Genomic DNA, 22,785 nt, shown 5'->3' with positions numbered 1-22,785 from the left:
AGAGATGAGTTGTTCCTTTGCACCAACAAAGAGTGGTTTCTTGAGATGGAATCTACTCCTGCTGAAGATGCTGTAAAGACTGTTGAAATAACAACAAAGGATTTAGAACATTACATAAACTTAGTTGATAAAGAAGCAGCAGGGCTAGAGAGGACTGATTTCATTTTTCAAAGTTTTACTGTGGGTAAAATGCTATCAAACAGCATTGCATGCTACAGAGAAATTGTTTATGAAAGGAAGAGTCAATCAATGTGGCAAACATCACTGTTGTCTGATTTCAAGAAACTGCCATAGCCAGCCCAACCTTCAGCAATCATCACCCAGACCAGTCAGCAGCCATCAACACTGAGGCAACACTCTCCACCAGCAAAAAGATGATGACTCTCTGAAGGCTCAGAGGATGATTAGCATTTTTTAGCAATAAAGTGCTTTTAAATTAAGGTATGTAGATTGTGTTTTTTAGACATAATGCTACTGCATGCTTAACAGATTACAGTATAGTGTAAATGTAACTTTTATATGCACTGGGAAACTAAAAAAGTTCGTGACTCGCTTTATTGCAATATTTACTTTACTGCAATGGTCTGGACCTGAACCTGCAGTATTTTCATCGAAGTATGCCTGTAGTTGCTGCACAGACATCCATAGACCTAGTACTAATTAGAGGATAGTCTTTCCAAAACTATCCTACCATCTCCTTAGATTAGCAGCCAATTCTCCACCAAGAAGTATATGAAGAGACAGATATAAATTATGATGCATCTAGAGAATGAATTACTGCTAGCTCACAGCACAAGACAAGTAGAGGGGAACACTGTCTTGCTCTTGGCCATCAAGGATGCTGCACTGCCAGGCTACAGAAGGCTATTTGTGGCCTTCTCTGCCCTTGTCTTTGTAACAGCAATCCTTTACACTCTAATCTTTCTCCTTCCCATCCCACTTGAGCTGGGCTTTCTTATTTTTCTTTCTCTATGCTTAACCCTTATGAAAATAAATAGATTCACACTCATGGTTTCAGTTGCCTCTCGTATGTCAAAGACTTCAAGGTCTAACTTAAAATCCACCTTTTCCCAGAAGATACTCTTTAAGATACTTCACTTAAACTTTGTTTACCAAAAAGTTTTCACTCACACGCTGAAACCCAAAATTCCTTGCTGGCTTCTGTATTTTATCATCACTGGTGTTCAATCCCTCTGGTTCTGCTAATATAATCTGGTATTCCACTCTTTCCTTCAGCCCTTGTATCTAAGCCATTAACCAATTCTCCAGTTATTCCTTTTTAAAACTTCTTGGGATCTCCTCACTGCAGATCCAATCCTAATAACTTCATGCTTACAGACTCAAGCAGCTATTATGAACTGGCTGGGTTAATCCTAGCTCTACCATTGTATCTCCTAAGCTATCTTTCACACAGATGTCAAAATCTTTTGCTTTAGTCATATTACTCCCATTCAGAACAATACAGTGGTTTGCTGGTAACAATCCACTCTACACTGTACCCATCTGATCTTGCTACATTTCCAGTATGAAAAGACTTTTTTTTTCCCCTGCCAGTCATGTAGTTTTCCATCACTGTCTGATTTGCTCAGAGAATCTAACACTGACCTAAGTAGAACTAATAGCTAGAAATATAAATCAAACAGTCTATACATTTTAAAGCAAAATACAATTTTTACTGTTAGCCACATGGAATTAGCAAGGATAATGGAGCATGAACTCTCTGTGGTTAGATATGAGATATTAGATTTTTGCTCATTTGATACTTTCTGCCTGGACCTTTCCCACCACCACCAGCTAGATTAGCATCTTGCCAACAGGGACTGGGTTTATTCTATCATTTACTGCTCCCTTCTCCTCCAAGCCCAGCACACTGCACACTCAAAAGTCTGAAAGTAAGTTTCCTATTCTGAACTCAGTGTTCCCAGGGGACATAAACTACCACACTATAAATAGAAATTTGACTGGGTAATAATGGCAGATGACAAAAACATTAAAGGCTTTGATCTCTGACTATTTAAAACCTGCTGTAACCTTTTGATTTAAGTGAATATATTATTCATATAAGAATCCTGTTTTCAGGAAAATCCAGTTTTCAGAGAAAAAACCCTGCATTTTGACCCAAATGCTAAATATGGATAATTATCTGATTTAAGTCACTCTATAAGGAAAATCAGGTTAAACTAGGTTCGTAATATAACAAAATAGTAAAAATTCTCTCTGCACTATTTCAGACAAGTCGGGATAAATTAATGCCTACAAATGAAAAAAATCTTCATACATATTAAAAAATGATACCATGCTTTTCTAAAATCATTAAATTGCCTCAAATGGAAATCTCTTAGAAAGTTTAACAGATTGTTACCAACTGAGCTTTGTTCATTTGCTGACTGTTCCTCCCTAGTAGAATGCAAGCTCCTTGTGGGCAGAAGATCCCTGCTGTATCCATGCTGGCATAGTGAACAGTGCTCAGAACATGGAAAATATGCAGTACCGAATGCGTTTGTTGATTCTTAGATGGAACAATCAGTTGGATATCCCTAATTTTGTATAAAACTTAATTTTTAAGGTCAGAAATCTACAGGCCACACAAAGGATGTTCTAAGGGAGCAAGTTCAAAGTATGTGCAACATGTAGAACACTTTTGCAGCATTTAGAAAACGGATGTATTTAGCAATAAGTATTTTATTTCTACCATTCAAAGATGAACTGATGTCAAGCCTACAAACTTAGTGCTACATTAATAGATTTAGTAGCCAGTTTTGACAAGTATCAGCAATATCACAAGGACTCACGCATTCTTCTCTCAATGGTCAGTTAAGAGAACATAAGTCTAGTTCTATTTTCAGTCTATTCCACTTCTCTCATGCTTTCATAAAATGCCAGATGTACTGATGCACTGCAAAAGATTTAAAAAAATTTGAGTCTTATAAATCACAATTTGTCAAGGCTCACTGACAATTTGAGAAATAAGCCTACAAACACTATGATTTCTAAGATAAGGTCATAAGGGTATTAATTATAAAATACTATAACTCTACATTTCCAAGATAAAGAGGAGACAGAATAATAGATGGGGACTAAATTCAATGAAGACACAGACTGAAGTAAACTAAAAGAAGAAATGTTGCAGTTATGAGTTTTGATTCTAAATTTGCTGCCCTATATCTAAAGATGATTAAAATTTAAAGCAAAGTAAAACTTACTTTCATAAATGGAGATTTTAAAGCTTTCTACTCAAGATGTCCACATGTGGTAAAGATCATGTATTTAAGAAAAAAAGCTAAATCCCAAAGTCAAAACAGGGTTTTCACACTTTTTAGAAAAATTAAGTAAAACACCAATCTGGTATTCTCCAAAAATTCACGCTTCTCCAAGGATCCTTGGGGACGTGAAAAGGAACTCATGAGCTTTCTGAATTATTTCAGTATTTTTTCCACTTAGGCACCAGAAAACTCAATCTCCGTATGATTTGCATTTCTAAGCTGCTGTTATTATTCTGTATGGGAGACAATGGTGCTTTTTGCCAAACCACAGCCTCATTTCTATTGGCAAAATACAAAATAAAAGAACAAAAATACTGACCTAGAGGATGACACTGGCCATGTACTTCACTCTCCTTAACTCCTACAAAGTAGGTGCTACTATCATTCCCGTTTTACAGACAAAGCAACCAAGGAACCTAACCAGGGTCACATGTTAGGAGGTGGCAGAGCTGGGATTTGAAATCCAGGAAATCTGGCTCTAGAGCCCATATTCTTATTCACTATACCAAATTGGCCATTTTATAGCCCTAACACTGATCTGTAATTAATGTGTTTCCCACTAGGATCAGTAGTTCTCAACTGGGGTGATTCTGTCCTCCCTGAATCTAACTGGAGGACACTAGGCAATGTTTAAGAGACAATTTTGATTGTCTCAACTTGGGAGTGGGGGTGGTAACACTGATGTCTGGTGGGTAGAGTCCAGGAATGCTGATAAAAATCCTACAGTGCACAGGGAAGCCCCCCACAACTCACTGTCTAGCATACAATATCTATAGGGCTGAGACTACGAAACTCTAAGGTAAAGTATAAATTCTAGGATGGCAGGGTCTGAATCTGATCTCGGTTGCTGTTCTATCCTCAGATCTAGAAAAAACACTTGACAAGAGATTACTTAAATTTCTCTGTTGAATATTTATGTTTTTAAGATTCCAGAAGTCAGCCTGGCACGGAGCTGGTAAGCAACAAACATTTATTAAAGGTAACTGAATTAATGGTGGTGCCCTTAAAGAGGGCCAATGAATGTACCAGGACATAATAAACTGAAGTGATTTTAGTGCTCCACAATTCCAGAGAAACATTTTTTTCATTAGATACATGGAACCTTTAAATACTCAGAACTCTGTGAATTAAATATGTAAGGAATAAGACTTTTTTCTTCTTAAAATGAAGGCCTTTAAATGTCCCATTCAAATACCAAGTACTTAGGGGATTACCAGACACCTCAAAATCAGATGGTATCACTAATTAATTGCTGATATGCTCCAGTGGCTGGCAAATACTTTGAGAGTCTGAGTTAAGCTTTGTTTTACAAATTTCAAAAAAGAACTAAATTAGAGCATACATAAAACAAGGATAGACCCATTTTATAAAAAGATAGTAGTACTTGAGTCCACGTCATTTAAAGATTTTTATAACCATAATACTCTAAATATAACTGTACCCTATAATTTAAAAAAACCCTAAGTGTAACATCTGCCAAAGTATTTTCAATTCTTTCTCCTATACCTCAAGGAGCTACTGAACATTACCCAGAATGCATATGTTCATAAATAGTATTGCTAGATTTACAAAAAATTCTTTCAAAGGAAAAATTCAAAAGATGGTTATGTGGATATTCAAACAATACTAGGAAAAATATCTGACATTTTTTACTCATTATTTCTGTAATTAATGAATCAGTCTAGCTTGCCCAAATGTTAAGTTATGAAACCATGCTATGCAAAATGCACCTCTATTACATTTAAAAAGAAGTTAAACCCATATTTATTTACTAGCACTGTTAAACATTACACAGAACACATTCAAGTGGCAAGTAATTATAATGCAAGCCCTTGCATGGCAATCCAAATTTATTGAACTACTGATGCTAAGTTATACAAAATTGCACCACTTTAATTAAGGCTTTTAGTTTACATTTGGCCACCTCAAAGTAGTTGTAACATTAGGTTGGTCAATTTAAATACTGTGGCTCCCTGTTGGATAGACACACAATCTTTACACCCAAACGTTAATGCATACAAAGCAACAAGGCATTGTTAAATAAAACAGCAATAGTTACTGCAACTTAGGCCTTGTGACCAATTACACATGATTAAAATTACTTCCCACATTCACATCCACAGTACTCGTCCACCATTTAACATCTCAACCAAAACGTTACACATGTGAAACAATCACTAACAGGCAAAAATACTAAACCTGTATATTTGGTATTGCAAATACACTTATGCATGAGCAAGCAAGGGATTCACAGTGAGAATCTACAGCTGCAGAAGCCTGAAAATGATTTACAAAAATTGTTAAATCATTAAAAAATTGTTTGAAAATATACACTTCTTGTTGTAGACCCCCACTGTACACACAACTATAAACATTGTTCCCTATGTAAACAAAAAAGGAAACACATAATAAGAGATCTGAAAAGTCTGGACATTTCCTTCCCAACAGATATTAAAGGCAACGTCTTTAATCTAAGACATTATACTGAAAGGACTATCATATTTAAAGACAAAATCACTGTCTCCACAGGTTTTTTAAAAATTAAAAAAACTATATAGCTGTGTTAATCAAAGCGCTTATTTGTACAATACAATGATAATGACCTTGAATTTCTTAAAAAAAATTACAATAAGCTACAAGTATCAAAGAAGCAAAGTTATCTGGAGTAGTCTATATAGGAGCTCTTTGGACTTTCTTTTATTATGCTAAAATAGTGGTGCTTTTAGGATTTACATTATTGTACTCTCCAATACAAAGTATGGGGTGTGTTAAAGTATACAGTACACCATTTTCATACATGTACAACATTGGTGGATGAAAAATGTCTCTTAGCAGTAATACTGGATTGTAGCCTCTGGTTTTACCAGCAGCATACTCTAGGACTATTATATAAGTAAAAATCTCTTTTGTGATACTGGAAAGTGATTAGAATGTGCAAACTGATAAAGTAGCTTTCATCCGCCTCTTAAAGGGTACCACCACAGAAAGTCCATTTAAGATGTTGGTAGGTTTAACAAAGTTGGAATGCTGGCACTGTTGAATTGGGCAACAGTTCTTCAGACCTGCCAAAAGGAAAAAATTAAAGTAATTGAAAACATAGGTTGTAAACAGCACAATAAAGATTCAAAGGACATATTAAGACAAACAGTGCTAAAGTGTCAGAAATAAATATAATACACGTTCTTGTACTTGTCATTACACTAATATCAATGTACCATAATTCACAGCAAAGCATGAGTAGACATTTTCATCTTTTTTGGAATGATTTCATTTATTCTGCTGAGTTTTTGAAAGTCAGTCATGAAAGTTTTAGGTACAAAAAGGGAACGTACCTTAGTGCAAATTTCTGTGTACTGCCTTCCAAAGTTTAAAAGCGGAAAACCCCAACAAAAAAAAAGAACCCTCCAAACACCACATTATAACTTTATATCAGGTCAACTTTATTAGAATTAGGATTGTAAGACAGAAAGCAATATTAACAAAATGGGTGATCCTGTTAAGTGTTTACAATTCTAGGATTACATCACAAGTACAGAATGCACAACTAACCAGGCTTTCTAGTATCAGAAAATCAAGACTTTTCTTCCCTAGTCTTCAAATAGAGTGGCTAAAAACTTGGTTCAGTGAAGCTGGCAAAATGGAATTTATTTCACGATGACTCTTTACAGTTGACAGCTATGTAATTTCTAAATTTAAACAGATTCTATCAACTTTAAGATGGATGTCGAAAGAGACTTATTACAGTAAAATCTTACCTAATTAAACTTAAAAAAATTGAGAGTGATGTAAAAGAAAGTAAAATCAGAACTCATTGCCTGTCAACTATTTATTTACTATGGATGATTTTCTGCATACATGCCTGGGCCAAAAACAAAAACAAAATACATTTCCTTTCTAAAATTGGTTTTCTGAGAATGAGGCTTGTTGTAAGCTCCAGAAAGGTTGTTGATATAGATGTGGTTGCTGAAATAATTTCCGCAAATGTTTTGAACTTTAAGTCCTCGTTTAGAGTCTCAATGAGTGTGCTAAGTTTTCTAAATCCAAGCAGACTGAATGTAGCAACGTGGAAAGGACAAATGGGAGTGTGTGAGCTCAAGCACATGTGCATTTAAGAATGGGCACGTGGTTGGAAATGAGAGGATATAAAAAATGAGAGGTTGTATCTCTAAATAGAAAGCCTTAAATGGAAAGTAGGGACAAAAACTTTAGAAAGATACAGAATCAGAGTGCTACGGTGGTATAGGGCCATTTAACACAGGAATGAGAACCACAAACATCACAAGTTCTCAAGGGTAAGAGTATAGTAAAATATGGTTTAATGATAACCGGCAAACAGCAGCAGCTAATAAATGAGGGTTTACCATGTGCCCAAACACTGAACTAACTGCTTGACAAGTATTAACTCATTTAATATGAGTATTTTCAAAAGCTATGTTACAGTGTTGTATGTTCAGTTTTCCTTTGCTGTCTCACCTCTGGGTTGTATCTGTGGTTCTTTCTGCCAGGGAACTCCTTATCCCCTAACACAATTTCTACTTACCCACCAGACCTCAACTTAGGTGTCTCTTAATCTGATAAGACTTTCCCCAGATCCACAGTTCACATCTGACTGGTTTGGTACCCCAGTTAAGTGCTCCACTAGTACCCATAACAGCACAGTGACTAATTATGGACTTGGGAGCCAGTCCAGAGTTCAAGTTCTGAGCCATGCACCCAGATCATTAGATTCAATTCTGGCTCTGCTATTTACTAACTGCAGGGCTTGAACAGGTAACAATGTTTTTGTGCCTCAATTCACTCATCTGAAATATGGGAATTATAGTCAATTCTGCCTCATAGGATTGCTGTGAGAATTCAGTTAATATATAGGCAGTAGTTCAGAGCACCTGGCACATGACAGGCCAGGAGTTCTTATTATCAGTACTATATTTAATTTATTCTATAATAGTATTTATCGTATCTTGCAATTGTTTGTTTAACTCTTCCTCTAGACCTTACTTAGCTTTAAGGCAACAAAGAAGAAAGCAGAGAAGACTGGTTCTGGTCATCACTGTACCGTCAGCACAAACCAGTGACCCACTGAGGCATGAATATATATTGGATAAACTCATCCTGAATGTTCACTTATGTGGAATACCTTACTTCTGCTGATGATGTACAAATGAAACTATTTTAATTACTAGAATATCATACTAATTCATGGATATGTGAAAAAGGAAGTATCCATTTCTTTTTTAGAACAGAAAACTCTATACTTGCTGTATCGACAGAGTACTCTTAATGAAGTTGAGGTTGAAAGAGGAATAAAATGAACAAATAATCAAAAACAGAGGAAAAGATTAATTAACATACCTGGCTCAGAGCTACAACGCATTTAGTATATTAAAGCAGCTGACATGACGACTTTTTGCGGGCCTTCCCAGGCACTGGAGTTTTTCTGTTAATTTGCCGCACTAGGTCATAAAAGATCTGCAAACATATTAACTTTTTTTACATTACAGGAAAATACATTCCCAAAAACTAAAAATGAAAGAGTAAAATTAAAAAACTGAAATTCCCATGGATATAATGAACCTCAGAGAGCAAATATTCTGTTCAGTTAAAGAGTGAGAGTAAAACCAGGTAATCTTGTAATCACCAACTTCTTTTCTGTTTCTTTTTTTGGGGGAGGGGGCTAAAATTGTTCTCTTTAAAATAAATACTGAGTTGAAAGAGCTTCAGAGATCGTAGTTCAGTAAGGATATTTACCATCATCCAAAGAGAACAATCCTTTACTCTTCTTCACCTCTATGTATCTTTATTCTACAGCATGACTTTAAGCCCCTTCAAGGCAAGACCCATTCATACTTTTTTGAATTTATCTTCACCTTTTATATAACATCCTTCACATACCTGAAGACTAAATCTGTCTTCTCCATCTCTATCATTTTCTATCCAGCCCTCCTTTACTTTACAGTAAATTCCACTGTACCAGCATTTAATAGAGACTCATAGCATCATCGCTTATTATTTAATGTAAGACTTTTGCCTATTTGATCAACAAAGCATCCTGAGTACAAATTAACTTGGAGTTGTGTTAACACACACATTATTTTCCATTACTTTTGAATGAATTCCAAATCAAGTGTTACATTTTACCATACCTCATTAACATTTATTTTTGATTTCGCAGAGGATTCTAAGAATGCACAGTTGTTCCACTGTCTTGCTAGATTTTGACCTTGTTCCTTTCCTACCACTCTTTCATCTTCCAAGTCACACTTATTACCAACCAGAATCATTGGAACCTAAAAGGGTAAAAGTAAGTAAGTAAATAAATATGCTATGTAAATTCAAATCAAAATTCTAAGAGTCAACTCGAAGGATTACTTTTTATATTATGCCAGAGAAAAATACTAAATTAATAATGTATGATAAAATTTACAGTTAAATATGAAAGCCTTAAAATGTTAATTTAAGAATCTTTCATGTGAAATTTTTAAAAATAAAACACAAAAAAGAAAGTATAAAAGTGTATGCCATAAAAGCCAATATATTCCAAATTTTATAAAATGTTTCTCCAAGGGATTTAAATCAATTTCAAATTTTCTGGTTTCTTAACATGTATTTACCAAGTACTTATTCTCAATTTCGTAACACAAAAAGGAGAGAGAAATTTGTAAAGCCTCCAAAGTAGAATTTTTAGTTTCTCATATATTCTATGTAAAAAAGCCAGAAAGCAAAATCGTCTTAATTTACTAAAAATCTAGACCATATTAGTCATGTGTTTGGATATGTGTGATGTTTGTAGTTTTAAAAGGACAGTATAGGGAAAAATAATACTTATTCTGCAAAACTTCTATTAATCATTTAGAGACTGAATTTCTAAAAAATTTTTGGAAAAAATCTAAACTAGAAAATTACAAATTTTGGATTTTTAAGGAACAGACATATAGTATTATATTAATAAATACTTGTTTAATGCAATGGATAGAAAACTACATCATCTACCAGAGACACTGTTAAACAACTTTACTGAGGTTGCTGTAGGGTCCCCCAAAGTTCTGCCTCAGAAGTTTAGGAAATGGCGGCATTTCCCAGCATAGTATGTACCCACAAGCTCTCAAAATATTTGCTATAATTAAACTATACATAGTTTCTTAAAAGTTCTTAAAAGTGTGGTGCCCACACCAGCAGCACCAACACCATCTGGAAATTTGTTAGAAATGCAAATTCTTGAGCCCTATCCCAGATCTGCTAAATCAGAAACTCTGGGAGCGGGGCCTGGCAATCTGTTTTAACCAGCTTTGCAGGTGATTCTGATGCAAGCTCAATTTATATATAAATGTGATGAGGATTTAAAATAATCCTTTTGAAGTTTCCAATAGGGATTAAACTCCATTATGGTATACTGTGAAGGGGCATTACAGTATACTTCAATTTACTTTAGAATCTAGCCTTTTAAAATGATTATTATTGTACTCCTTCTCTGTCATAGTTGCTTGAGATGTGTTCATGTTGTTCTGATTTTTGTTAAAAAGGCTCTTAAACCTACCAGAAATATGACCAGAACATCAACTGCTCTATTAGTAATACCTGCCACCAACAACTCTCCTTCCTCTCAACCAAATGCGTAATTTAAAAATAGAAAGGGTATAAAATTTATTTTACACAGGGAGAGAAGGTTATTTCTCACTTTTTACATTATATATAATGTTATGGGTATGTTTTTGCCTTTCAAGGGAAAAGCTTTTGAAAAACAAACAAAAGACCCCAAAATACATGAACTTTGAATTGGATTTAAGTTCAAACTTTTAAATTGGGTATCACTACAATAAGACGTTGAAATAAAATATATTTATTATGAAGCCAGCTTACATCATCAGTGTCTTTAACTCGAAGAATCTGTTCTCTGAGATCTTGTAAATCATTAAATGTGGACTGTGCTGTGATGGAATAAACTAATGCAAAGCCTTGTCCATTTTTCATGTACAAATCCCTCATTGCTGTAAATTGTTCCTACAATAGGAAGAAAGAATCATTTAAAAACAGTAAGATTTTTTGACAGTTTGACAATTTTCAAAGTCTATAATTAGAGCTCAAAGAAGAATGCAGTAGCATTATGTAAAATTTCTTAAAATTACAGTTCATGGCTATTTGAAAAATTGGTATTTCAATGTCTTTTATTTAAAAATAATACACCAAAGCAGATTTATGTGCAATAAATATACTCTATATAAGTAAAAATGTACTATTTTTGTGAGTACTAATGAGACAAAAATGTCCTGTCTCCAAAAGCTACTTATACACAGCTTTTTAATATATCACAATATGTAAGGTACCCAAATTGAATCACCAAGTTACTCATAGCTAGCTCACAATGCTCTAGTTCTGTGGGGTCCACCAGTATGCTTACCTATATTTTGCCATTTTCCCACACTTTCCCTCCTTCACTAGATTGTGAGCCTTTGAGTGTAAGAACACAGTCCATGGCACGTATCGGGTACTCAAACATTAGTTGAATGAATACCACATATCCAGAATAAATCTTCCCTTCACCTTTAGATACAAACAAATCTAGTTGGTCTGTAAATGCACTGAAGGACGAAAGATACCATTCAAAATACTTCACACAGCCTATGAGGAATAAATGTACACTCAAGTATTTTCCACATTATTTAATATATTTCAATATATTTTAACTTTTTAAAAAAAGTACTAGTGAGACCATGAAAATTTTCATCCAAATTTTCTACTTATTTCTTCAATAAATGACCCACTCCAACTGCAAAGCGCACACACAAAGTAGAACTCAAAAAGATAAAAAAAATACAAACAGCTTTAAGACTTAATGCAAGCAGTACTTTTAAATAAGCTTAACTAATATTTGTCTACAGAATACTAGCATTTCATAAGGTCAACACTGCACAAGTTGAGCATATACTCTGGTACTTTGTTTACATACCGTTCCTGCAGTATCCAAGATTTCAAGCATACACTGTTGTGCATCTACTTCAACTTGCTGGGGGGAAAATTAAAATACAGCTTCATTTTTTAATGTATACAAGACTAATATACAAACAAAAGCTAACATGATATTTAAAACAGAGATACAGATTATAACAACTTTACAACTAATCTCAAGTAATACCTAAACAAAACAGGAGGAAAAAATGGCTAGATAACCAAAGTCCACTGACGTCCAAACTGCATGAGATGCAAAAACCATGTTTTCTCAATTCAACACAAGGATATCTACAAGATGCAAATTCAGTATGAATCACTCAGCACTTAATTCTGGACAGGAAATGATTTCAAAATAGCTTAAAGAAAAAATTTTTTTAAACCAGTAATAGTTCCAATGATATCAGAAGTTATTCTATCTCAACCCTGCCATACTTTAGGTACTCCTTCATTTCTCTAGATAACCACATCCTCTTCACCATACTGGAACAAAATTTCTGGTTTGCAAGGGAGCAGAGAACAATTATCAGATAAATTATATACCCTGTTATCTTTTTCATCTAACATTTCCTAGGAAGAAAAGTTATAGATGTGGAAAGAAGAGTAATATTGCCTCACAGCTGGGGTGCAGGAAGGGGTTTCCCTTTTTTTTTTTCCTTCGGTAGACTGTGGACTCAGAGGGAGAAACGGAAACCAATGTCTGCACAGCAGCAAAGGTCAGGTTGGCTGCTATATTAATATGGGGAGATAACTCTGTCTCTACCAAATTAAAAATGTCTGCAGACATTAAATTTTATTGTCACAAGTTGTGTAAGTGAACACAGAAATAAGCCTTTCTACTATTATGAGCAGTGGAACTTTCTCAAGGAGTTGTAAGTAGGAAGGTTAGGGAGATTTCTGTACTTACATCTTAATGTTAAAAAGAAGGGAGCCTGAGAGTAGTCAGTCTTTGAGGGGGCAGGAAGGGGAGAGAAACATGAGTTACCACTTGAAATGGATGGCCTAACTTTAAAGTTTGTGTGTCAAATTACAATTTTGGGGTCAGTGTAAACTTAAAATTCTTTGAGAGAGAAATAAGAAAGAGCAAGAGTGACTGTTTAAGATCCTCATAAGATGGTAAATATGCAATATCAGGAAATAATCAAGTGTGATCTTTCCCCACTAATTTTATAAATTAACTCTACTTCTTCATCCTACTTTGTAAACAACATTCAATAATTACTAAGCTAAAAGCAAGAATTTCTATTCATAGTTAACTCAAAAGCAAAAGGCCTTCTAAAGTAACATATACCTTTCTATAAGAATCTTCTATCGTAGGATCGTATTTTTCAACAAAAATTCCTTGAACAAATTGTACAGTCTGCAAAAAATTAACATACCATTATAATTCTGAAAAAGAACAAATTCAAATCTGTACATTTTAAACTATTGATTTCATATAAGTAGTTACATCATTTATTAAAAAAAAAACCCACAACTGCATTTGAACATATACATGTTGTGGGAAAATTACCTTAGAAAGCTTTTTTAAAAAAATTAATAATCACCATGCTCCTTATTTGGTAAGTCTAGATTTAGAGAGCATATATTTAAAAAATTTTAAATAGCTCCTGTTTCAGTCTTAAGGGTTTAAATTTGAATTTTAGTTAGAAAGTGACTAATTATTTTGTGTACACCCATATGTGCACACTGAAGACACCTCCCCATCACTTTGGATATATTTACAAATGAAAAAGCAGCTCATCCCTCTTGTACACACTTCTCAGTTTGACCCAAGCATGTCAAATTCTGTGCTAGGTGTTCATTCTAAGTGGCAAAGTATGATGGTCAATCTGTCTTATTGTGGGGCTTTGCTAAACTCTGAAATATCCATCAAGTTCTTTCCCCAAGTTTTTCCCCCTTTCCCACCCACCACCCTCAAGTTGTGTCTTCTTTCTTGCCATACTGTTCCTAGATACAGAAAACAGTGGGATAGTCAAAAGTAGTATTTGAAAACACTTCAAAAATAAGCTTTATTTAATTTCTGTAACATAAAACTTATAAGCCAACTCACAATGAGAAAAACCAAAATGTATTCCTATCTGGCTCTGAAATGGGGACCTTCAACACATTTACATGCTCTCACTCTAGTCCAAACTGTACTGTGACATATCTCATACTGGTCTGCAACCACTGTTCCAAAGAGAATATGATCTATTTACCCAGAAACAATTATAAGTTGACTAAAATTACAAGAAAAATATGCTGTTTTTAAAATTATGAGATTTCACCTTAACAGATAAAGACAAATATGCAAAACCAAAAAATCAACAGAAAAACAAGTCTTGGAGCGAAAACCTTAGGTACAGCGAGAATGTCTTACCAGAGCAGATTTTCCAACGCCTCCCGAGCCAAGAACGACTAGCTTATACTCACGCATGGTGTAATCTTGTAAAAGCTAGTACCTTATTAAAGGAAAAAAAAAGGAATTCTTAAGTAATATCTTTGTATTACTTTGTATCTATGTGCTTCTTATACAAATAACACATTCACGCAGATAGATTTATTTAAAATGACTACCATATCATACTACTATGGAGCATTCTGTAAACAGCCTTACTAAAGGATGCTATTGGAAGTGCTCTTTGTAACAGTCAGAGGAAGAAAGAAACTGCAGAATTATAGACACAACTTTCACCCTATCCTAAATTCAATTACAATAAAATATTCAATCTATCAACAAAAAGGAGGGGGGCTGAAAAACAGCACAAAGAGGCATTTTGTTGGCTACAAGATGGCAGTGATAGACATGTTATTCCCCTTTCATGAACCACCTACAACCTTGAGTCACAAGTAGCTGCGTTCCTACCAAGTACGAGGATATACCCAATGAACAACAAAAAAAATCCTGCCCTCAACTGAGCTAACATTCTGGTAAAGATGAATAGGATAGAGGACGAGTCTGCAAGCAAATCCAGCTCATTACCTGTATCTGTACATAAAGTTTTATTGAAATACAGCCATACCTACTCATTTGCGTATCATCTGTGGTTGCTATCTTGTAATGGCAGAGCTAAGTAGCTACAACAGAGGCCATCTGGCCTGCAAAGCCTAGAATATTTACTATGTGGCATTTACAGAAAGAACTTGTCTGCCACTGAGATACACAAACGGTAAATGAGTTAGCAGAGAGAGTAGATCCAATAGCTATTCCTGAAGTACAGGGGAGAGGAGACAAAAAGGTCAGGAATCAAAGGCAGATCTCAAGAATATGAGTGCCCAGACTAAAAAAGTCTCCTAAGCATTCAGCATGATGCAACAGTGGAAATTAAAAAACAAAACAAAACAAAACAGCCTATATAAGGGCTCATCATTACAAAACTTCAGTATACTAAGGACAGAGAAAGAAGATTCTAAAAGTTTCCATGGGTCGGGGATAACATGAGAATACAAAATTCCCACACTCCTAGAAAAAAATTATTGGCCAGTGGCCATTATGGTACAAAAGTAGCCACCAGAACAGGTTTTGAATCTTCTTAATCAAGAAACGACAGTTCTTTAGTCATAGTAACAAGTAAATACCAGGATTGGTTTAAACACATTTAACCAACCAATAACCATTTGCTTTAGTGGATAGACTTCTGTGAACTAGTCTATTATTGACAATCTCTTACTTCTGAAAATTAGTCAATTAAGAACTGACTTACTTTGGCACAATATTTCTTTGTGTTAAATCTCTGTATGTTTTTTCCTTCCAGCCCATGCTCTTTGAAAAAACTCTCCCAAATCAAAATACCACCAAAATAGCTGCTAAATTTCCCACTTACTAGTTCCTATATTTTATTTGTCAATTCACTGAATCCATCATTTCAAGACTTTTCTCCAGTATTGGAACATTGTCTCCTTAATTTTTGTGAACTGCAAGGTCCTTACCATATTACGATTTTAGGAAAGAGGATACGAAATAAAAGTTGAATCAACTTTCAGCTTTAAGAATATTCCACATTGTAGTGTGCATTTAATTTGGGACAAATAAATTATTCTTTGTAAACATGTAACTGAAGTCAGGTTTAATTCTTTAAATGTAAAAAACCATTTAGAAGTAGGGTTATTTAGGTGATAATTCCATTATCAATGCCATGCAGACATTAGCCAACCACACAGATGTACATTAATATTTGAGAAATATTTAAAAATACTTAGGATTCTAATGAAAAACACCTTCAAATTTGTGTTTCTGAACCCAACTAGAGGGAATGTAGTAACTTTGGGGACAAGAATTTCCTAAACATCCCAAAGAGCAAACCAATTAACTTTAACACAAATAAAACTAGACTCATCTCCTTGCATTCTTTTATCCTTTATGTAGCTGGGCTGTGTCACTTTTGATGACTTCTTTGCAATTGTTTATCTATAACTAAAAGAAGACTCACTTCAGTGAACACCCATCAAAATGCCAACCAATCAGTAACTGCCTCACTTGAGTGACAGTGCTTTTACACTTGACATTAATTCACTCCTGCCTTTGAAATTCTGTCAATCTTCAGAGTTGGAAATTCCTAAAACCCTGTAAAACTAGCAGTCTGTTCTGTTCAGGGGAGGCAGTATCAGATTAGGATAGCTTTTCCTTAAGTAATCAATAATTACAGCTTTGTGTTTTTTGTTTAGATACTGAATGGTATCTCTTATTCTGATAGTCGACCTGAAACCCCCATTTGGCATCATTCCAAATGACACCCTTAGACAAACAGGTATACTGACCAGGTTGTCTTGTGTCCAACCTATTCTTTGAATTTCCTATTAGATGAGTCAGTCTCAACAATGATGGGCGCTCCAATGGGTTCCTTGAGCTCACATAGCTAAATCTGTTATCCTGGATTTGTACAAAGTAGGTTTTTATATAAGGCAATTAGGCCTTTTGGTTTTGACTTGGAGTGTACTATTTGATAAATATTTTTGCCATTAATTTATAATTCTTCAGCTACTTGCTTTGTTTTTATTCACTTACTTGTGTAAAGTTTTGTCTCATGTGTTTTGTTTTGTCCTGGACTGTCTTGTTTCCATTCACTGAATAAGGGAGTGCCCCATTTGGAATGGATGGACGCACAGGCCTGATAAGTCTCTAATGCAATTCAAACTGCCCTAGGCACGAAAGGTTGAAGATGAATAAAATCAGTTATCAATTCAGGCAAAGGTGAGTGACTAGTCAAAATTCACCTTGGGTCACTTGAACTTTCACAATGGCATTATAAGGTCAGTAACTGTGAGGCTGATTATGTGGCACCTTCCTAACTTCTGCTTGGTCAGGGAACCTGAGAATCTGTAAGGACACATCTGTTAAACAAATTTTTAAACTCTTTCTGTCATCTTTCCATGCTGCTACAAAGGTGCATGTGGAAGTCGTGCTAATGCTCTCAAGAGCACCAACAATGCTGAAAAGAGAGGCAAATGCCAGATTCTTATTAGGCCATGCCCCAAAGTCATCATCCAGTTCTGTACTAATAAAGCTTGGTTACCCTGTCAAATTTGAAATTGATGATCACAGAGCTAGAAAAACGGCTGTAAACCCCATAGGCAGGTTAAACAAGTGTGGAGTGATCAGTGCCTAAAGTTGAGGTGTGACTCAAAGATCTAGAAAAATAGCAGAATAACCTGCTTCTATCCTGTCACTTTGGTTTCACTGTACTGACAACTTCAGCTGGCATCATGGACCATGAAGAAGCAAGACAAAAACACAGGAGAGGAAATCCTGGGTTTCTTTTTCTAGGGATGTAATACATACATGAAAATAAAATGCCTCAATGGAAAAAAATCTTAAGTACTCTTAAATCATTTTTATTTAGGAATAATTTACATCCAGTAAAACAAGCAGATCTTAAGCAGTATAGTTAAATGAGTTTTGGCATATCCTAATACCCTCACAATCACAAACACAGCTCTCATTAAGATTTGAAACACTTCTGTTACCCAGGAAGTTTCCAATGTTCCTTTTAGCAGTTAATTATCCGAACACTTTTTTCTTGACTCTAGTGATCTCTTGCTTATTTGTCAAGGCTATAACCTTTTCTAGGAAGAACTCCTCCATCTTTTATAAACTCCCAATGTAATCTTAACTCTTGCACTTACATTGGTAAATGACAAAAACAGTGACTTTGACAATTGTAACGTAACAACAGGACTTACGGCCAACTTTTGATATGTCAAAATTAATACTTAAAGAAGAATTATAACTATAGAAAAACTATGAGACAAATTAACATTAAATAATCAACTTCTTTAATTGGCATTCTGGGGTCCCCAAATAAAATGACTAAAATAGTCTTACTCCTCTGTTCAAACCTTTGGAAACCTACCCTCCCTGAATCATTCTGTCTCTTTATACTACCCACAAAACCTTTTATTTTATTCCATCTGCTCCTTACCTATACCTCTGAAATGAACTACTCTTTTTGACGGTTTCTCAGCAAAAGAACAATTATACTAAACAACAGTCTCTTTAAATAGCTAAAGTAGAAGGCAGAGCTACAGAAATTGAATTTAAAGTCTGGTCTAGAATTTACTTGAAGTTATATTTAAAGTTTTTCTACATTTCAGGAAAACTGACAGAAATTTGTTGCAGAATTCCAACTTAATTACAAATTAAAATTAAAAATTAATTACTTAATTTCATCATAAAGGAAAAATGTTAAAAGCAGCAGGATAGGAAAGACCAGATTCAAATAACCCAGCATATGTTAAAAACTGGCCTTGAGAGAACAAGTTGCTAGAATGAGTCAGGTTCATCCATATTATTGCTTTTATCAGTAATTTGTTCTATTCCTTTTTCTTTAATGAGTCCAATCCCACTGTTTTTCTTCTATTTCTTATTGATTAAAACATATCTATTGTATGAATATATGTTATTTTTCTTAGCCATTCATCAGCTGATGGACATTTGGATTATTTCCAGATTGTGGGTGTTATAAATAAAACTTATCAGTTTATTTTAATTTCAGTAACTCAACCAAAAAGAATTTTTATTACAGAGTTATACTGTCCAGGAAATTGAAAACATTTCAAATTTTGAAATAGAGAAATATGAAAGACATCAACAGACTTTCAAATCTAAAAACCACAGTAACAAAACACATCTAACTTAGCAATAAGCAGCTTTCTAACAAGGAACACTGATAAGAGAACCACAACTGAGAAAAATCATTCTGTCATTAATTTTTTGCCAATATTTCCTTATATGGACAAACAATCAAAATATTTTCATTTAAATCCTGACAAAACCAATACTAAGGGTATTATTCTCCTTAAAAAAAAAAAAAAAAAAGTCTAACAGTACAACAGCCAAGATTTGAACTAGTATCTATTTTTCAAATCTGTGTTTTCTACTATACCAGCTTTGAGAAACTGTATACAGTTTCTAAGCCTGGGATAAAAAACGGATTTCTTTATGAAGGCCAACTATGATTTACAAGCAATGGCCATTAGTTCTGTTTTTAAAATTTTCTGCACAATTTTAAGATGGGTAGACTTATATCAGAATTAAAAAGGGGCTTTGTGGTTACTACTGTTTGAGACATTGAGAATAATTGTTCTCTTCCACTGAACCCCAAAGATAGACAATTCTGACAGCATAGCACAGTGGTTCCACAGCACCTAAGTTTCAAATCCTGGTTTTGTCTAACTTTGCGCAAGTCATGAAACCTTTCAGAGCTTCACTTTTCTTACAGGGAAAATGGAGACAATAATACCTACATGATAAGGTTGTGAGGTGGATACACAAGAGAATAAACTCCACAAAACAGGGATTTTTGTCTGTTTTACTATATCCCTAGAACCTCAAATAGTGACTGGCATTAGTATGTGCTCAACTAATTAAGGAATGAAATGTACTAATTTCCCTTAAGAGTCCTTGCACATAGTAACCAATAAAAGACAGCTTTTAAAATAACAGTAGCAATGGCCTGGGTTACTGCTCAAAACAGTGTAGCAGAACTAATGTTCCCTCAGTTAAGAGTTACTGCTCTACCCTTTTACCTACTCGTTCAATAAAATATATAAGAATGCAAGAGGAAGACTGCTATTCAGTTTTTGTCTGATTTAGAAAGTTTCTTCTAGGTAGGCAAAGAGATACAATGCATAGGCTAAAACTATATTCCAACCATATGTGAGTTTCTGTCCTTACTTCAGTTCTCCTGTCACTACAACCACTTTGGAATATGTTTAAAAAAAAATCAACTGAACTATAATTCTCTAGCTATACACGCTAAGGTTTACTACTTACATATTCCACCAAATCTAAGAAGTACTTTAAAAATATATTTTAACATCTTTGAGACGGCAATGTGTCTTACAGTAAACTATGTCAACACAAAAAGGAAAAAGCTAAGTATATATCACTATTTTGAATTATTTTAAAATGTATTTAGGGGGAACGACTGGGAAATAACCCTCTTGTAAGTCTTTAAAAAACATTACTATGCAAAAATCCTGTAATACTAGTGTTTTCTCTGACTCTAAATATTAATCACACACGTCAATGATGAACTTTACTGTACCTCAAGTTATGCAGATTGTAATTTTGATGATCTGGGGCAAATCTCAGTATTACCACATTATGAGTGGTGAGAAAATCTTGAGATTGCAATGTAAGGTGAATTTTAATTCTCTTAAACTGTACATATGTCTGTATATGGTAGTGGATTGTCTTTCTTCTTTTGCTTATGTTTTTCCTGACAGTTTTATTACTAATAAAACAGTAAATTTATAAAATACACAAATGAAAATTAAAAATGGAAGGTGAAAGAGAAGTTGTGGAGTTGTCTTATAATAACCCCATGTTACTGTAACTTAAGAATGTTGGTAACTATTGGCATTTTTAAAAAGCAAGAAATTGGATGAAGGCAGTCAAAAGGTATAAACTTCCAGTTATAAGATAAGTATTAGGTATCTAACATACAACACAATAAATATAATTTACAATGCTATATATTATATCCAACTGTTACAAGAGTAAACCTTACGAATTCTCACAAGGAAAAATAGTTTTCTTTTCTTTTGATTTTGTATCTATATGAGATGATGGATGTTCACTAAACTCACTGTGGTAATCGTATCATTATGTACATCAGTCACATCATCATGGTGTACACCTTAAACTTATACAGTGCTTTATGTTAATTTTATCTCAATAAAACTGGAAGGGAAAAAGTGGCGATTAGAAACTCAAAAATGCCAAGTAGACAGTCATTCAACTCACAATGAATAATAATTATAAGTTACTGATACTGGCAAAAAGGTACTGACATCTTAAACATTTTCCTCTCACGTCAAAGCAATATCTGTCTTTTTATGATCATGCTGAAAAGTCTAGAAAGAAAAGACAAACAGAGAAGCAAAGGATGCAAGTTCTAAGTACTTTAACTGGCATGCCTTGAGTAAAGGATTGTATTCTGAGAAGCCTGCTGATGTGCTGTGTCTTCTTGTACACAAATAGGAAATAAAGATTAAGACACATACAAGTATCTTTGAAATTATTAGAAGTATATCAGAAATTATTAAAAGATGGTAGTTAGATTTATGATGACAATCTCATAACTCTCATAATGTACATAAATGTTGAAACGCTGTTGTACACTTAAAACTAATAAAACGTTATTATACGTCAATTAAAAAATTAACAGAACTCTGACTATTAGGTATTATTGCCATGGACTGCCACTTAAAAGAGATGGGAAGAACAATTAAAACTACTTTATGATCAACGGGAAAACTGACACAAATATATTTTAACAACCTTCAAGAAGTTAAGGGCAACATCATCAGAAAATGTTAGATGAAGATGTGTCAACAATGGGAGATATCTTGGCTAAACATTTTGCCAAAAATTATGGTGCTACTGGTCAACTGGAAAACATTCTAGTTTGAATTTCCAACACAGGTGATGGAATTTTGTTGGTTTATGTATGTTCTCTTTTATGACATTCCTTGTAAGTAATGGTGCTTATCTGTAAAACTGGATGTGGTCTAGAAATTAGCTGTAAAGTTAAGAATTGTAAATGAACAATTAGGTGCTTATATGTTAATCTGAAACTCCAGAATTATTTCAACCAAGCTTTACTCTATGAACTCACCAATTACATTAACTCATTAATTAATGAGGGAATCCCAGACCCCCATTTTCTTTGGGTGGTTAACAGGCAAGAACACAGCATATACACAAAATGAATTTATGAATTGTGCCATTTCTCACTTATACTTCATCAGCAAGAAAGCGCATATCTACAAGAGAACATTTATACAATTATAAATATGAAGCATGATTCACACCACTTCTCCAACAACCTAACATTACAGATGAAGAAAACCAATTAAATTTGTAAAGAACTATCAAGTCACTAAAAATTTCACTACAGTTTAAACTAAAAGCATTTTCTACATGAATTTTTCAAATGTACAAATATTTCTGCTACCTATCTTTGAATAAAAAAATTGGGGGGGGTAATTTTTGGTATTATGCCATTTGCATTTAAAGACTCCCATTTTAGTTACACAGATCTCCTAAAAGCTACACGACTACAACCAACCCCTACATCAATCAAAGTAAGTG

At 34.2% G+C, this 22,785-nt stretch overlaps 1 protein-coding gene across 3 annotated transcripts in view; it reads right to left on the bottom strand.

Annotated features, from left to right (window-relative positions):
- Positions 1-4,998: 4,998 nt before the first annotated feature.
- Positions 4,999-22,785, bottom strand: part of RAP1B (RAP1B, member of RAS oncogene family) — a 40,654-nt gene continuing 22,867 nt past the window's right edge. Inside the window, exons 2-8 of one of the 3 annotated variants that reach the window (XM_074375098.1) lie at positions 14,569-14,650; positions 13,498-13,566; positions 12,208-12,264; positions 11,121-11,261; positions 9,407-9,550; positions 8,616-8,732; positions 4,999-6,325 (exon numbers count right to left, since the gene is read on the bottom strand). In XM_074375098.1, the coding sequence (XP_074231199.1) occupies positions 8,646-8,732; positions 9,407-9,550; positions 11,121-11,261; positions 12,208-12,264; positions 13,498-13,566; positions 14,569-14,625 (555 nt within the window). In that variant the 5' untranslated portion in view covers positions 14,626-14,650 and the 3' untranslated portion in view covers positions 4,999-6,325; positions 8,616-8,645. The remainder of the gene's footprint in view (positions 6,326-8,615; positions 8,733-9,406; positions 9,551-11,120; positions 11,262-12,207; positions 12,265-13,497; positions 13,567-14,568; positions 14,651-22,785) is intronic. The other 2 variants (XM_074375097.1, XM_074375099.1) reach the window with 2 other exon arrangements.

The sequence above is a fragment of the Camelus bactrianus genome, chromosome 12 (genome assembly GCF_048773025.1).
Source record: "Camelus bactrianus isolate YW-2024 breed Bactrian camel chromosome 12, ASM4877302v1, whole genome shotgun sequence".
Lineage (NCBI taxonomy): Eukaryota > Metazoa > Chordata > Mammalia > Artiodactyla > Camelidae > Camelus > Camelus bactrianus.
Note: the sequence above shows the minus strand (reverse complement) of the source record. Positions and strands in the feature narration are given on the sequence as shown.